Source organism: Notechis scutatus, chromosome 5 (genome assembly GCF_049901735.1).
Source record: "Notechis scutatus isolate UNSWTSFEM ecotype Mainland chromosome 5, rNotScu1.2, whole genome shotgun sequence".
Classification (NCBI taxonomy): Eukaryota; Metazoa; Chordata; class Lepidosauria; order Squamata; family Elapidae; genus Notechis; species Notechis scutatus.
This window is the reverse complement of record NC_142013.1, coordinates 80,223,694-80,241,297: the sequence shown is the minus strand read 5'-3', so window position 1 is coordinate 80,241,297 and position 17,604 is coordinate 80,223,694. Positions and strand designations below refer to the sequence as shown.

The 17,604-nt window shown below is 34.0% G+C and overlaps 1 protein-coding gene across 5 annotated transcripts in view; it reads right to left on the bottom strand.

Annotated features, from left to right (window-relative positions):
• Positions 1 to 17,604, bottom strand: part of GABRB3 (gamma-aminobutyric acid type A receptor subunit beta3) — a 219,233-nt gene that overhangs the window by 7,782 nt on the left and 193,847 nt on the right. For all 5 annotated transcript variants that reach the window (XM_087967119.1, XM_087967120.1, XM_087967118.1 and 2 more), the window contains 3 exons: positions 16,396 to 16,533; positions 14,851 to 15,003; positions 9,787 to 10,031 (listed from right to left, as the gene is read on the bottom strand). In XM_087967119.1, coding sequence (XP_087823245.1) covers positions 9,787 to 10,031; positions 14,851 to 15,003; positions 16,396 to 16,533 — 536 coding nt within the window. The remainder of the gene's footprint in view (positions 1 to 9,786; positions 10,032 to 14,850; positions 15,004 to 16,395; positions 16,534 to 17,604) is intronic.

Genomic DNA, 17,604 nt, shown 5'->3' with positions numbered 1-17,604 from the left:
GGTGGTACACATACCTAATATTCCTGCTGTCTATTCTTCCCAGATCAAGCACCCAGTGAGTTGGTGAGTGACTGGCCCAAAGTCACTAACCAAGAAACTTATAATATGCTTTATGGGACAGGTACAGCAACAGAGAAGGCATATAACCTACATCCTGAAAGATGACATAGTTTTACAGTTGGGGCCTGAAGCAGGCCTACTTTATGAGATGTTACTCATGAGCAAAAGCGACAGGAAGACAGTTCCACAGATAACCAAATCTGAAGCCATGAAATGATTTAAAGGTGACACCAACCTTTTGAATTGCACTTGGAAGCTCCTAGTACCCAGTGCAGCTTAGAGAGCAGAGTTGTTACACAGGCAAATCAGTGAATACTCAGAACCACTCCCATCACATCTCATCCCATTCAACCAATTGTACAATAGCTTCCTGGCAGCTTTCAACAATAGAATGCACTATAATTGTCTTCACAAGAAAAATTTCATTTTTTTAAATTCTGCAATTGAAGGTGCATGAGGACAAACCTACAGATCTATTAAAGCCTTTGAAACTGACCTTCTGTTTCTTGAGTTCTTAAGAGATGGCTTTCCAAATTCTGTCTTGAATACATACAGCAAAGGAGATTGGTTTCATTGTTGAATGTTTTTACTATTAGAAAGTAATACAGGAATAGGAATAACTTCCCTATTATATTCAAGTGAAACCTGTATTTTACTGTAATTTAAGTCTATTATTTTATGTCCTGAACTTTGAAATGACGGAAATGGATGCTGACTTTCTTTCTATATTATTCTCTCAAGTATGCTAATCACTTTTCCTTGTAGAATGTATACCCTCAAGTTGGAAAAGACTGAGACATAATAAGAGTTGAACAGTCTCAACTGTTAGCATGCTCTTGTCTTCAATGAGCAGCTAGTATCTGCTTTTCTCTTTTATTTGGAACATATATTATGACTATTAAGAATAATCTTTGAAAGAGAAGCTTCAAAGGGTGCAGAAGTACATATAAAACATTTTTTCCTAATTATCAAAGAATCAGTATCTTTGGCAAGGTTTGCACAGCTTTTGAAAGTTGCCAGCTGTACAGTTCATCTTTACTGGAAATTAAAAAGAGGATTCTTAAAAAGTTTTCAATTGTCATTCAAGTGAAAAATTAACTTGCTCTTTGTTACTTAAGGATATGCTACCTAACTAACTAACAGCTTTTCTATCTTGCTGAAGCTTTACTATATATATATTTGTTCTAGAAAGCTACTATAACACTGAGGTATTAATGCAGTAGACATTAGATCTCACTTTATCTCACCAAAGACAATAACAAAACTGCCATTGATATCAAAAGCCTTTTCTTGCACAAGCAGCAAGCCTTAAAATCATACTTATTATGATCTCGGGTACTAGGAGATAATTCATATTGCCTAACATATTTTATTCCTTTTTTATTTTGTATTTAATATGGCAGGAATATTAAGGATCATTTCAAAGATTCTAAAACTATTCTATTAAAAATATAATGCATATATTTTTCATCATGTTATATATAATATACTATATGTATTCTTTTTTTAAAAAAAAATCAATCCACCAAGCATTGATTTAGGAGATATAACACAATAACACGAAGATGACCTTACTTTTTTACTTTACAGAGCTCTGTTTTTCATCCAACTGATGCTTTTGAATGAGCTATAGTTAACTATTCACTGAGCCAATTTAAACCACATTAGCCAATTCTGAAGCCCAGGATCTAGGTGCAAATGAAATATGGCAATCCTTGCAATGCCATAATATTAATCATCTGTCATACTGTCATAGCTTGAAAGAACAAAGGTTTGCAGCTCAAATTTGTGTAACCATTTACAAATCTACTATCAAATGCCAATATGGTAAAATCTTGGACCAGCTATTATCTATCCATAGATAGATAGATGATAGATTATCTATCTATCTATCTATCTATCTATCTATCTATCTATCTATCTATCTATCTATCTATCTATCTATCTATCTATCTAGATGGTATTCAGCGTATTTTCCCACGTCACTGTAGTTGTGCTTTTAAAGTTGTAGCAACGTTTCGGCAGAATCTCATCTGCCATCATCAGTCTTCTGTATTGTGTTCGTCTGTGAATCACTGATGAACACAATACAGAAGCCTGATGATGGCAGATGAGATTCTGCCGAAGATACTCTTAATCTTACACGGGAAAAGATCTGAACACACCTAGACATACATACATACATACATACATACATACATACATACATACATTATTCAGCTTTGTTTGGGTATTTTCCCACGTCATTATAATTGTGCTTTTAAAGTTGTAGCAACGTTTCGGCAGAATCTCATCTGCTATCATCAAGCTTCTGTATTGTGTATTACAAAGCTGAATACCATGTATGTAAGTACCCGCGAAAACTTAAGAAAACAAATATACAGAGAGAGAGAGAGAGAGAGAGGAGAGAGAGAGAGAGGGAGGGAGGGAGGGAGGGAGGGGGGGGGGAATAGATATTCATGGATTCTCAAGCCCTTATTCTATTTTGGCAAAGAATGTCATTAGCTCATTGTCTATTTTATATTATTAGTGAAGGATTAACGGCTTAAATACTACATAATCACAACCTATGTTACTTTTCAATAATTTAAAATTTAGCAATCACTGATGCAGATTGCTTTAGAATATGTTCCTGAATTTCAACAACACACCATTATATAAATTTGCTCAGTGATAAATTGTATCCATGTAATGAATGTCATAAAAATCTACATATTGTAAATGTTACGGAAGTTTGGCTTTTCACCCACTTCAGATTACACTTGTGATTAATATTTGGCTTTTATCTAACAGAACTGTGTTAATGAACACTTTCTAATTGAAGGAAGTTCCTGTTACAGATTGATGCTGAGTGCAATACAAAAGATCCTGCTCAGAAAAATCTGAGCACAAATAAACATTGCAAAGAAACACCATGTGTTTATTGATGAGAGTTCCAGATACATGCCAGTTTTTTTAAAAAATCTTTCATCTCTAGAAAGCCAATCCCAAATTTTAATTTTAATCTTATACTCTTCATTGCATCATACAATCTGTTTAACATTTGGTGCAAATTATTAATTAACTCAATGTATCCAATGATACCTAAATACATTAAACAACAATAAGGACATAAAAAAATAATAATAGAGTTGGAAGGGACTGTGGAGGTCTTCTAGTCCAACTCCCTGATCAAGCAGGAGACTGTGTATCATTTCAGAAAAATGGCTGTCCAGTCTCTTCCTAAAAGCCTCCAGTGGTGGAGCACCATAACTTCTGAAGGCAAGCCATTCCACTGGTTAATTGATCTCACTGTCAGGAAATTTCTCCTTAGTTCTAGGTTGCTACTATCCTTGATAAGTTTTCATCCACTGCTTCTTGTCTTGCCTTCCGGTACTTTGGAAAATAGGTTGAACCCCCCCCCCCCTTCTTTGTGGCTGCCCCTCAAATAATGAAGCACCACTATCATGTCACCCCTAGTCCATCTTTTCTTTATGTTATTTTTTTATTGTACAATTTTCTTGGTTATGTATAAAATTTCTATATTCACAATAATAGTATACCATCTGGATACAATCTCGATTGAATACAGATAGTAAATTTTATACATACAGTAGTTGTAACTATTATTCCTAATACCTATTCATCTTCATGTATTCCTGTTGAAACTTTTGTGTTATTTGATTAGGCCCTCTGTTCAATTTTATCTATAATCCATTAATAATATCCAACATTATAAACATCTAGTAAACATCACATTTATAACCATTAACTTCCAAATAATCATAAGGTTTACTTATCTTAATTATTCAATGTTCATTATTCAATTACACAAATTACTTCATCTTTGTTTACATATCTAGATTTCTAACTTCTGCTGCTATTTTATACCCATTAATAGAATAGTTCCCAAATTAAAAAAGTAATCTTTTCCCCTTTTCTAATTTCTATCTTTATACTATTTCTTAATGGTATAGCTCCTGTATTAAGCAGTATTTTGCATTTATCTTTCATCTCTTGCCCGTTTTCGTACCTCAACTCTTGTTGACTTCTTGGCACATCTCCCATATTCCTCCCACGGGATCTTGTATTTTCTTATCTCGTTCATGATTGATCTCAGTATTACTTCTATCTCTGCTGCTTCTTCACTCTTTTGAACCTTCAATACACCTTTTAATAATCTTTTCCTCACTTCAGGGGTGCCTTTCTGTGTATCACCTTCTAACTTTTCATCTCTTAAAGTGTAATTCACCATTTCTATTTCAGCTTCGTCTGTATCTTCTTTTTTATCTCTTTGTATCGCTTGTCGTTTTCCTTCTCCTATCCTTTCTTTTGTTCTTTCTATTTTATTTTCTGTTTCCTGAATTTCATGTTTGTTGTTCAATGTCTTTTGGTCATAATTTTCTGGTCTCACAACTACATTATGTATAAATTCTTTTATTTCCCTACGGTTCCTTATCATTTCCTGTGTACCTTGGAGCATCAATAATATTTCTTTTAGTAAAACATTTATTTCCCCTTGTAGTCCCATTTTGCCTTATTTTAATAAATTTAAAATTTTACTCAGTAATCTGTCAAAATCCCAATGTCACAATTATGTCACACCAAGATAGCTAATATTAGAGTAATTCACACAATCACTCCATTAATTAGTCCCTTAACAGTCTCCATTTTGTTTCAAAACTACAAGCTTTCACACTCTCATACTGTCCAACATGTTTACAATCCTCAAGGTTCTAAAAGTTGAATGTTTTCACAGTCTGTCTCCAAGCACCAAGTATAATCAGTTGCAGGTGTTTAGTGTATTCCAGCCAATCTACCCTAGTCAAAAGTTTAGCTTCATCCACTTTTTCCAGCTCTATATTGCTTTCCTCGGCCAGCAGGTCTTACTTTTACCTTTTTTCTCCACTTTTACTGCAAATAAAATGTCTCCAAATAAAAATATTTTCCAGTAATTTCCCAAAGTTCTTCAAGTCAAGGTGGTAGTAAGAGTATAATCCAGAATTTTGAAACAATTTAATTTTTGCAAAGCTAACCAATCCAGTCTGTTCTTTATTTTTAAAATTACTTCTGACTACGATTTCTTTTCTTTCTTTTCCAAATCTGACAGCAGCTCCAGGTCTTTAGTCGCTGCTATTTACCTCCGTTGAGTTCCACTTTCCAAAGGGGGTACTTTAGGGAAAATTCCATGGCAAAAGTTAGAAGAATTCTTACCCAGACCAAGCACACTGTTACAGGATCTTTCCTTTCTTCTCTTCCATTTCAGCTGTCTTTCATGGCTTCGGTTCACCCATAATGTATGTCTTCTCTCCTGCCAGTTGAAGGGGTTTTCTTCAGGTCAGTTGAGGAGATGGTGCTCTCTTTGTGACCATCGAAGTATCCACTCTACCCTCATCATCCATACAGGTGACTTTTGGCCCCTGTAGAGCCCATGGACTAATGAAATTGGTGGGACTTTACGGAGCTGCCGCTCGTCCTCACTACCTCGCCACAACATCAGCTGCCTTCTCCATCCATCTTTTCTCTAGACTAGACAGACGCAATTCTTGTAAGTGTTCTTCAATATTCTTGTATTATTCTTACCACAAGTCTTACTCTTACTCAGCAAGTTACCATCTCCATACTCCCAAGGAAGCTTTGATTCCATTCTGTTTTATTATATGAATGTGTTTTTCTTATATTCATATTTTTTTTCAATAACCTACTGAAGAGCACATTTCTTTCCACTGTACAGGTGCCCTACATTTCCCAAATTTTGTTGATATTAATTCTTGTATTTTTCATTCAGACTGCTGCCAAAACAGGGTTTTATAAACTACAGTCCATTGCAGTACTCTTTACTACATTTACTCTTTACTACCTTTTTCATTATGTAATTTGGAAGTTTGGCCTCAAACAATGTAATCTAATCATGTTTTATTTCTGATTTTGCCAGTGTTTGGTAGATTTTTAACTCAAACATTTTTACATAATTCACTTTACCCTCAAACACTTAATAGTAAAAAATCTCTTTAGAGTAATAGAAAATGCAAGCAAAGATGTACAAATACAAAAGACAAAAGTTAACCTGATATATCTTTAGAAATATCCCTACCTGTAAATTCTAGCACTCCCCATTAGTTTTTTTTAAACTCAGAAGACTAAGTTTAATTAACATTGTTTAGTATTTAATAAGTGTTATTAGTTTTTAACATTCATTACAAATGAAAAATAAGCATTATAAATAACAGGAAAGTGCTACTGATATGCATTTGCAAACTATCTGATAAACTATATTTAATACACTATCAAGAGCTAAAAATATTGCTACTACAGTTTTGTTAATATTAAAAAAAATGACCTTTTTCTAATGCATTATTAAAACTACATAAATTGATAGTTTTAAAGCAGCAATTTTTATTAGGATTTCACTAAACTTAGTGTATATATCAGGTTTGCCAATTTCTATTTCTTGTTTTTTAATATGATTGCCATCTCTAATTTTTTTAGATGAATGTTTAGGCTACCTGAATCCCGAGAAATATTAATAAACAGTTGAAAATGACCTACAGAAATGAAAAAGACATCACATTAAAAATGGAATGTAGGGAAAAGGGAAAAATAAAAAAGTGCCTCCAATCTCAAACATAAACAGCCTCCTATTTTAATTAACCAAAGGAAACTAATTTTTGTTAGGGTAAGCCAAGACATCTCTCCACAACTAATGAACAAAGAAGTATTTAAACACATTCCCAGTTTTAGTTTTCATATTTCTTTCTTGTCAATTCAACTTGCACGATCTGTTTCATGTGTCTTCTCTTTTACCAATGTGGCTACTTTCCTTGAAACACACGTAGACCCAAAACAATTAGAAGGCAATAGAAAAGGGGAAAATGTTAACAGTAAAATATAAAATGAATCCTGTTGGATATAAGTCCAATGATCAATCTTCCACAATGACCAAGTAGCTACAAGACAGCTCCTTCTCATTTGCTTCTTAGCAGGTCCTGAAATAGCATAGGGCTTTCAAGACTAATAGCTATTAATGCACACACACACACACATACACCAATGGACCAAAGGCTTATCATGGGCTGAGTCCCTGAGGTCAGTCATATTATTTGCCAGTCTTGATCTAGTGATTTATCTTGGTTGACAAATACATCCCACAACAGTAATTTGAAATGATTTGTATTTCAGAGCTCTTAAAGAACCTGGGGGATCAAAAATTACATAAAATTATGAAGATGTTAGAGATCTAACAATCTACTGTAGTTCCAAATTATGAATCTAGTCCCAAATCATTCAAATTAGAGACAAACTCTGAAATTAGATGTGTCTTTAACATCTTACGCTGGAATATGTTTCTTATGTTAAAAAATAAGTTGAATACAGTACCATTTTCTTCACTGAAATCAAGTCCTATACTGAGGCAGAACCTAGATTTCACATGAATTATAATTATCTCAAAATATGGCAGGATTACTTTTTCCAAAATTAAAGTGAGAATAAAATGCCCTTAAAATAATACAGTATAATTCTACATTTGCCTCAACTTTCTTTCAACTGCTCTGGATAATCAACATTTACTAGAAATCAGTTAGAATAATGCACAGAGTTTTACTATTAATTTAAATACTTCTTTAAATTGCCTAAGTATTTATTTCCTATTTAAACTTATCTCTTTATACAATACAACAATTCCTAGGCTTGGAGTTAGCTCTTGAGATCGTAAGTGGTCAGTCACAAGGGGCAAACAGCCACAAAAGGTGTGATCCTTAGAACAAGAAAGAGCTCCACATAATGTTCGTCTTAGCAGAGGATTGCCAGAAAATGGATTTTTTTTATTTCTTTCTACCATTAATAGCAGGAAAACAACCAGCTAAATAACTTGACTGGCCAGCCAGATTTTTTGTTTGTCACCACGAAACACATCGTCTACAATGAGACACTAGGAAAGAGAGAGCAAGTTTTATATAAATATTAGACATCCTCCCACTTTACTGTGGGAATTGTGTGGTCTGTGAGAATAACCTCTCTTCCACTCTTTATTCTGGCATATTCCAAAGGGCCTCCTCTCTACAGGGTGAAAGAAGGCTCATCTGTCAACCATCACTGCCTCCAGCCAAACCTATTTCACCAACAGGCATCCCAGATCCTCCGTTGTCCTTCCCTCACCACCCAATGTGATTAAGAGATTTCAAATTTTAGCCTTGGTTCCAAAGCAGCCAATCTTCACTTACCTGTTGGGTCCTTGTGGTGTAGGGACCATAGAGAGGCAGGAAAGATAATGAGGAAGGGCTGTCCCATCTTCCCTTGTATCACACAAACTATGTGTTTCTGGGAAGTATAGCCACAAGGCTTGGTGATGCTTGACTGGCTACAACTTTCCCAAATATCATTTCCACATTCTATAAGTTAGCCCATTTGATTCAGTAATTATTGCCCTATAGCTTCCAATTTTGCCTAATTGAAAGTTACAAACAGACATGAGAATTTTAGTAGTACATTGTATATGGCGTGCAAATAAGTGATCGTATGTGTGCATATGCACAAGTGCATTTCCAATCTTAAATTAGAAAATTTGTAACTCTGGAAATTATAAAGCTCATTTGTATACAAAACATATGTTTTTTTTTTTTACTGCATACGCTTTGGATGTAAGTGTGTTCCAATTTCCCATTTTCTTATATTCAAATTCTTTACATCTTTTTTTACCAATTTAGTAAATAAATGAATGTAGGTACATAGTTACCATTACTGAATCAATTAAAATTAGTATTATGTAAAACTTTTAATTTCATATATGCTCTCACTTTTTTAAAAAACCTCATTTTTCTCTGCATTAAATTGTACCTTTTAAGTCCAAGAAAAATCATGTTGCAGATCTCCTAATATAATCATTTTTGTATATATTAATGTATACATTATAAATATTTTTTAAATAATGCAAATTATGCAATAAGTATAATTTTAGTACTATATTCAAATATATGTTTTAATTGGAGAAATATTAATTTTTAATAGTATATGTAAGGTTTTGTTTTCATTAATGTCAACTATGAAAATGCATATTAAATATTCCTACTTTTAGAGCTGTCCTTTCCTGTTAATGTTATTATAATAGTACTTATAAATGCAATTGCAAAAACAAAATATCAAGAAATTTTACTGTTCATTATTCTGCTGTGCTAAGTAAAGTAAGACAAGTATGACTAGTCTCTCTGACATATTTTTCTTCTTTTTGATAAAAGTAGTTTAAATTACTTCAGGAAACACAGAGCTTAAGGGAAAAATCTTAAATTCTCTATCATGATCACATATTATTTCTTTTTATTCTGTGATCAACCCAGAGTTGCTTAAAGTTGGAAGGAAGGAAGGAAGGAAGGAAGGAAGGAAGGAAGGAAGGAAGGAAGGAAGGAAGGAAGGAAGGAAGGAAGGAAGGAAGGAAGGAAGGAAAACTACACTAAGATCAATGATGGAAAGACAAATTCCTGTGATTGTTTTTCACTCTTGTGATTTTGAAATTTGCCAAATTTGTACAGTGTTTTAGGAATTTTTGTGCTTACTGCATTCTGATATATGCTATATATTTTATATTGATAAACTGTAATGAATATAAAGTGATGCTGATGGCTAATCTAATATATCCTGTATAATCTAATATACAATCCAATAGGCAAGGTAATAATACTTAATTCCGTTGATTGGAACTATCCTTTGAAACTGAAAATAAGACAAATTTGTAGAAGATATGAAAAACCCTACCCGATTGCTTTCAAACTTAGAACGATCATTGTTTGCTTTGGCTGTCTTTTCAGCAAGTTTCTTCTGCCTTTGAGGGCCCTTTCCAAAGAAGATATAGTTGACAAAGGCATATTCAAGTAAGGCCAAGAAGACAAACACAAAGCAGCCCATAAGATACATATCAATGGCTTTGACATATGGAATCTTAGGCAAAGTCTCTCTGAGATGAGTGTTGATAGTTGTCATAGTAAGCACAGTTGTAATACCTAAAAAGAAAGAAAAACAAAAACAAGTAACTTTTTTGCATTATTTTTCTAACTTATTTCTGTAGCAATTTCCAGGAGTTTTCCAATAATGTAAAAAAAAAAAAAAACTAAGTAAAATTGCAAGAGAGGCAACATTCTATCTAATAGAAGAAAATATATTAGCTTAGGGTTGAACTATGGAATCCTTGGTTGCTCTCTGAGCTTGGTTGTTTGCTTGTAGATGATTTGTTACTCAATTAGGTGACATCATCAGTATTGTAACTATGAGATGCCTAGCAATATTGATGGGCTGTGGTTGAATCTGTTTGTGTGTTGTGAGATTAAAAACTTTCATTTTGTGTTCGGATTGCTAGTTAGTGTCACTGTTTATATTCTCTGCTAGCCTTCTGCCTGTCTTTTTCTACATAGTCTTTTAGCTTATACAGCTTTTACCTTTAATGGTTTGTGAGCTACAGTAATGCCGTAATTGTTTCTGAGATGTTTTTAATGTATGGTAGTGTTATCTTTTACATAGCTTGTGTTGGTTGTGCGGGTTGAATGGTCAGGTACTTTTGATAAAATTGAGTGAGTATCCATCTTGTTGAAAGTTATTGGATAGGTGGTCTGTTTCTTATTTCATGTGTTCTGGGTTGCTGCAATACATTTGTGCTCATCTGAATAATGTTCTTACAGCTGCTTTTGTGGAAAGTAGTGGAACACTTGGTTGGTATGGATAATGGAGAATTTGGTTGGTGTGGGTGGTTTTTCGATAGAATTCTATTTCTAATTTGACCTTGTTTCCTCTGCTGATATCCAAGAACAGTAGTGTATTGTTGTTTTCTTGTTTCCTTACAAATTTTATTCTTTTGAAGTTGATTGTTTAATAAGTCTTCTCTACTATTATCCCAGCCATGCCTGACGACACTTATAAGTGAATCATACGGTTTCTAACAGACAGAAAGCAGCAGTTGAAGCTAGCAAAATCATATCACATACCTGTACAATTAGCACCCCCCACCCCCAGGGCTGTATGATCTCTCCTCTTCTCTTCTCTCTCTATACCAATGATCTCAAAGGATCCCTCTGTTAAAGTACTGAAGTTTGCAGATGACACAACAGTGATTGGTCACATTCGAGACAACAACAAATCTGAATACAGATGGGAGGTTGAACAACTAGCCTTGTGGTATATCAGGAACAATCTTGAACTGAACACACTCAAAACTGTATAAATGACAATAGATTTTAGGAGAAAACCTCCTATATTTCCACCTCCTGCAATACTAGACAACACAGTGTTAACAGTAGAGACCTTCAAGTTTCTAGGCTCTATAATAACTCAAGACTTAAAAAGGACTCCTAAGATCAAAAATGTCATCAAAGTGTGTGTCACACTTGGACAATAAAGAATTCTATTCTGTTCTGTTCTGATCTACTCTACTCTACTCATTCCTTTTTTACTATGTTGAATTTGTCATCTACATACCAGCCACTATTTAGGACAGAAGATTAGTAGAGCTCACCAATGAAGATTAACTAGAAATTAGAAGATATGATGAAAACTTTTTAATCATACCACACATGGATAGAATCAATCAAAATTTCATTTGAGAAATTGTAAGTATCCTAGAAAAAATCCAAATCCAAAAATGTTAAATGAGAAAATGAGAAATCTTTGAAGCTTGAAATTCAGACAAATTGGCCATTAAGAGACTCTTAGAAATAAACGATATTTACAAACCAAAAGAGGTATAAAAAAAGCAAAGAAGTATCAAAAAGTCCAGAGCACATCCTGTTCCAGCAGCCAACACCCAGATAAGCAGGGATTAACAGTATACCAAGTCCTCAGGAACACTTGCACAGCAAGAAATCTTTTAAAATAAGACAGAGAAAGGGAGAAGGGGGTAGGGAGAGAGAGAGAAAGAATTCCAAATATTTGAAATCAATGAAGCCTAGGGCTATCCTGATTTCCTGGAAAAATAACAGAAATGTCTCGAGTACTGGTACAACTCTCACAGATAGACTTCATAAGCTGTAACATTTTTTTCCTGAAATATATAATAAAAAAAAATCAACTGAATGCATCAATTATCACATTAAACAAGAAGAAAACCTTCTATGCACCAATTCCACCCGCTCTTTCTACAATTTTGTAAACAACAAACTAAAAGACTCAAGGTCCATCCCACTCCTGATAGGACCTAATGGTAAAGACTGCAATGATGACACCATTAAAGCCAACATCTTTAACACATTCTTTGGCTCAGTATTTGTAAACAGCAATGGATCATGCCCAGTATTTCCTAGTCGAACCACAGACAACTACAATGATCTAATACATATCAATTTTACAGAAGACAATGTTGAAAAAGCACTACGCAATCTAAAACCATCTCTATCTATGTGCCTACTTCTTAAAAAAGCTATCCACTGCCATAGCCGAACCTTTAAGCATAATCTTTGAAAAAATCTTTCAGCACCATATCCTTGCCAAAACTATGGTCACAAGCCACAGTCATCCCCATCTTCAAAAAGGGAGACCCCAGCCTAGTTGAAAATTACAGACCAATCTCTTTATGCTGCGTCACCTGTAAAGTCATGGAATCAATTATTAACCAATCCATCATCCTCCACTTAGAAACAAACAACCTACTCTCTAATAAACAATTTGGTTTCAGGAAAAAAACTATCATGTAATCTGCAACTCTTATACAAACAACCTACTCTCTAATAAACAATTTGGTTTCAGGAAAAAACTATAATGTAATCTGCAACTCTTATACTGCAAAAACATATGGACTACACAACTCTATCAGGGCAAAGCAATAGACGCAATCTACATAGACTTATGTAAAGCCTTTGATTCAGTGGTACATGACAAACTACTCCTAAAACTAAAATCTTATGGTATCTCTGGACACCTGCATAACTGGATAGAAGCATTCCTGTCAAACAGACAACAAATGGTCAAAATTGGGAGCGTCCTATCAAATTCTGTACCTGTCAACAGTGGTGTCCCCCAAGGCAGTGTTCTAGGACCAACTCTTTTCATACTCTACATAAATGACCTCTGTGATCATATCAAGAGCAACTGCATTCTCTTCGCTGATGATGTAAACCTATTCAACACCACAGACAATACTGCTACCCTTCAAAAAGACCTTGACTATGTATCAGAATGGTCAAACAAATGGCAACTTCAAATCTCAACAATAAATGCTCTGTCCTACATATTGGTAAAAAAATATCAGAAAATAAAATACAGGCTGAATGGTCAAGACCTTGTTGATGATCCAAACTCTGTAAAGGACCTTGGAATACTCATCTCTAATGATCTAAGTGCTAGAGCCCACTGTAACTACATAGCAAAAAAGGCGTTAAGAATTGTTAACCTAATCTTATGTAGCTTTTTCTCTGGTAATATCACACTACTAACTAGAGCATACAAAACATTTGCTAGACCAATACTTGAATACAGCTTATCAGTCTGGAACCCACATTACGTATCTGATATTAACACAGTTGAGAAAGTCCAGAAATATTTCACAAGAAGAGTTCTCTACTCCTCTACTCGTTGTAGAATACCTTATGCCACCAGACTTGAAATTCTAGACCTAGAAAACCTTGAATTACGCCGTCTTCAGTCTGATCTAAGTATGGTATATAAAATCATACATTGCAATTACTTACCTGTCAATGAATACTTCAGCTTCAACCATAACAGTACAAGAGCAAACAATAGATACAATCTCAAGGTTAACCGCACCAAACTTGATTGCAGGAAATACGACTTCAGCAACAGAGTGGTCAATGTCTGGAATACTCTACCTGATTCTGTGGTTTCTTCTCCAAACCTCAAAAACTTTAACCTTAGACTGACTACTATTGACCTCACCCCTTTCCTAAGAGGTCTGTAGGGGGAGTGCATAAGTGCACCAACGTGCCTACTGTCCTTGTCCTATTGTTTCTTTTATTTTTTTATTTTTCTTATATGTATCCATGTATTCATAACTATGTTTTTACTTATACCTATTATCTTGTAAGCAATTGACAAAAATAAATAAATAAATAAATAAATAAATAAATAAATAAATAAATAAATAAATAAATAAATAAAGTAGTATTCCAGTGTGATCTAATTACATGCATTATTACTATTAAAAATACTGCTGGCAAACTCACAAATTTAGAAAGTGAATACTAAAAGTCTTTAAACTAATGCCTCTGGCAGATGTTCTGAGCAATACTTCTATACGTGTAAAAGCTGTCCAACTTGAATCCCCCTTGATGTATGCTGAGTATCCTTCAGTGTAAATTGAAGCTATAGTACAGTAAATCCAGAAGCTACATGCCTGAAGGCACTTTGACCAGCATTTTCAGCAGTGCAGAGTTGCTCTCTTACACTATGCTAGCTTTAAGGACTTGGCTTTAACCAGACTTTCATCAGTTGTGTCATCAAGTAAATCAGGGGCCTCTAAGGGAAAGATTGATTAGGATTGGAAGAAAAAGAAGGCATAAACCATTTTATTCCACTATCTTTGCATTCTTCCTTCAAATTTAAATAGACCTTAAATTTAAATTTAGGGTACCACAACCTTTCTCTAAAGTCAGTTCTTCCATACCATTCTTAGAGTAATAGAGAAACTGAGCTCCATTTGAAGAGTTCAATTAACAGATTTTATAAAAATTGTTATATATTTAAGATGAACCATTACTGAATCAATCCAAACTAATACAATATTTATATAAATGATATTGACCTATTAATACGTTGCAAATTCTAGTAATTGACATTTGATATTGCAAATGAAGTAATGTCCTATTCATCGCCATTTCATACCAAGAGCTACTCTTGCTGCTGATGCATCATAATTTATCCAGAAGGATACCCATGATAAAATGGTAATCAATATTGAGGGCATGTAGGTCTGAAGAATAAAGTATCCAATATTCCTCTTCAACTTAAAACTCAGTGATAGTCTTGGATAGGAACCTATTAAAAAATAGATAGGCATTAAGTTCTCATTGTTTTCTTCATGATAATAATAAGTTGGAATTCTTTTACCTTCTATCTAAAAATCATACATTTAAATTACTTGCCTGATATTTAAAATGTAATGAATAAAATATACTAAACATGTTACAAAATTATTAGTAGAGCCTATCACTCCCCAAGACAAGCATGGGGTAGTCCCTTTTGTAGACAAAAAATATAATATAGCTATTGCCAAAACACAAATATTAGTATTAAATATTTTAATTCGGTAAATAATATTTGATTGGCTATGTGGCATTGGCTATTATTAGTATCATTAATATTGATCTTAGTATAATCCAGTATAATAAAATATTGTTTACAATTAGCATAATAAATACTACAGTGGCATTTCTCAAACTGCTTTAATTATGAATAATTTGAATAATAGCTTGACTCAGGATAAATAACTTGTTCTGGAAAGCTGTTCCTGAGTTTCTGCTCTCTGTTCAAAATAAGGTATAATCCTAAATTTTATAACCCACACTGCCAACTGACTGCTTTGTATATAATCTATTACTTGCAGCTTAATTAGAGCACATATTTCTATTCAACGTGTTTATTTTTTAGAATTTCCTATTAAAAATATTTTATTAGACTGGAAGTCTTGACCAATATTAATTTTCTAAGTCATATACTATAGGTCAGGGGTGTCCAACCCTGGTAACGTTAAGCCTGGAGGACTTCAACTCCCAGAATTCCCCAGCCAGCTTTCCTCCAGGCTTAACGTTACCAAGGTTGGACACCCCTGCTATAGGTAGTTCTCAACTTATGATCACAACTGAGCCCAAAATTTTCTTTTGTTGAAACACTTGTTAAATGAGTTTTGCCCATTTTTTACAACCTTTCTTGTCTCAGTTTTTAAGTGAATCACTGCAGTTTATAAGTTAGTAACCCCGTTGTTAAGTGAATCTGGCTTCCCCATTGATTTTGTTTCTCAGAAGGTCCCAAAATGTGATCCCCTGACCTTGGGACACAAATATGACTGTTGCCAAGCATCTGAATTTTGATCATTTGATCATGGGGATGCTGCAATGGTCATAACTGTGAAAAACGGACATAAGTCATTTTTTCAGTGCCGTTGCAACTTTGAATAATCACTAAATGAATTGTTGTAATTTGAGGACTATCTGTACGTCGTTTCAGATGCAAATATTGTTTTCTTTACTTAAAAATCATCAAGCAAACTAATCAGTTTTAACATTTCAGACCCAGTAGCACCAAATATTTGTACAAAAAATAATGAACTAGCTCTATCCCCATTTTAATTACCTCTTATATAAACACAAAATATAGGCATGCATTAGGGAGCTAGGAATAATGGAAATTCAACAATTAGGAAATACATGCCTGTGGCAAATTTAGCATATCTGGACACAAGTTTATATTCCACAATAGAAAATTGCGGAAGTTCAATTCTTTCTACTCCAGTAACTGCATTCTCTCCACCTCTCCAATAAAAGTCTATGTCATCCGTTGTGTAGCCATCTGGAAACAAAGCAGAAATGTTTTAGTATCCTGTTCTCAAAATATACAATAGCCTCACTTTTCTCAAAACTTTCATTCTGCCCTAAAGAAGAAAATAAAATTTACCACTCCTAAACTTTCAGTGAGTCAAGCATAGATTCTCCAATATTATTATTAATAATATGAGTGTATATCCATTCTAAACTATGTTATAGGCTGAGATACAATTTGAGGAACAATTTTTCTTTTTTGCTTCATGACAGCAATTCATGCTGTTTCATATGAAACTAATAAATATGTGCTATATGATTATCATAAAAATGTGAAAATTCATTTTGAAAAAACAATTTCTGTGTACAATAATGCAATAAATGTAATGATATTGATGGTTAAAACAAGATAAATGGATAATTTCACAAAATGAGAATAAATGTTTCACTATTTCACCATATATCAGAACATCAATTATGCAAATGAGCTTGTAATGTTGTTTTACAGATTAAAACAGTTGAATATACAATATTATAATTATATGTTGCTGACTATATAGGTCATGATTGGCTGGGATGATTAATCTGTAAGAAATCTATTATGAAGTATTACTTGTAAAATGTATAGTAATATGTATATACTAATGATCAAGCATTAGTATTAGATGGCAATAAAGGATGTTTGATTCAGATCATTTGTCAGATAATGTAAGGTAAAGGTAAAGGTTTCCCTCGCACATATGTGCTAGTTGTTTCTGACTCTAGCGGGTGGTGCTCATCTCCGTTTCAAAGCTGAAGAGCCAGTGCTATCTGAAGACGTCTCCGTGGTCATGTGGCCAGCATGACTAAATGCCAAAGATGCATGGAATGCTGTTACCTTCCCACCAAAGTGGTTGCTATTTTTCTACTTGCACTTTTATATGCTTTCGAACTGCTAGGTTGGCAGAAAGTGGTACAAGTACCGGGAGCTCACTCCATTACATGGTGCTAGGAATTCGAACCGCCAAACTGCCGACCTTTCTGATCGACAACCTCAGCATCTTAGCCACTGAGCCACCGCATCCCTCAATGTGGGTACTGTAGGTGACTATTTTTACAACAA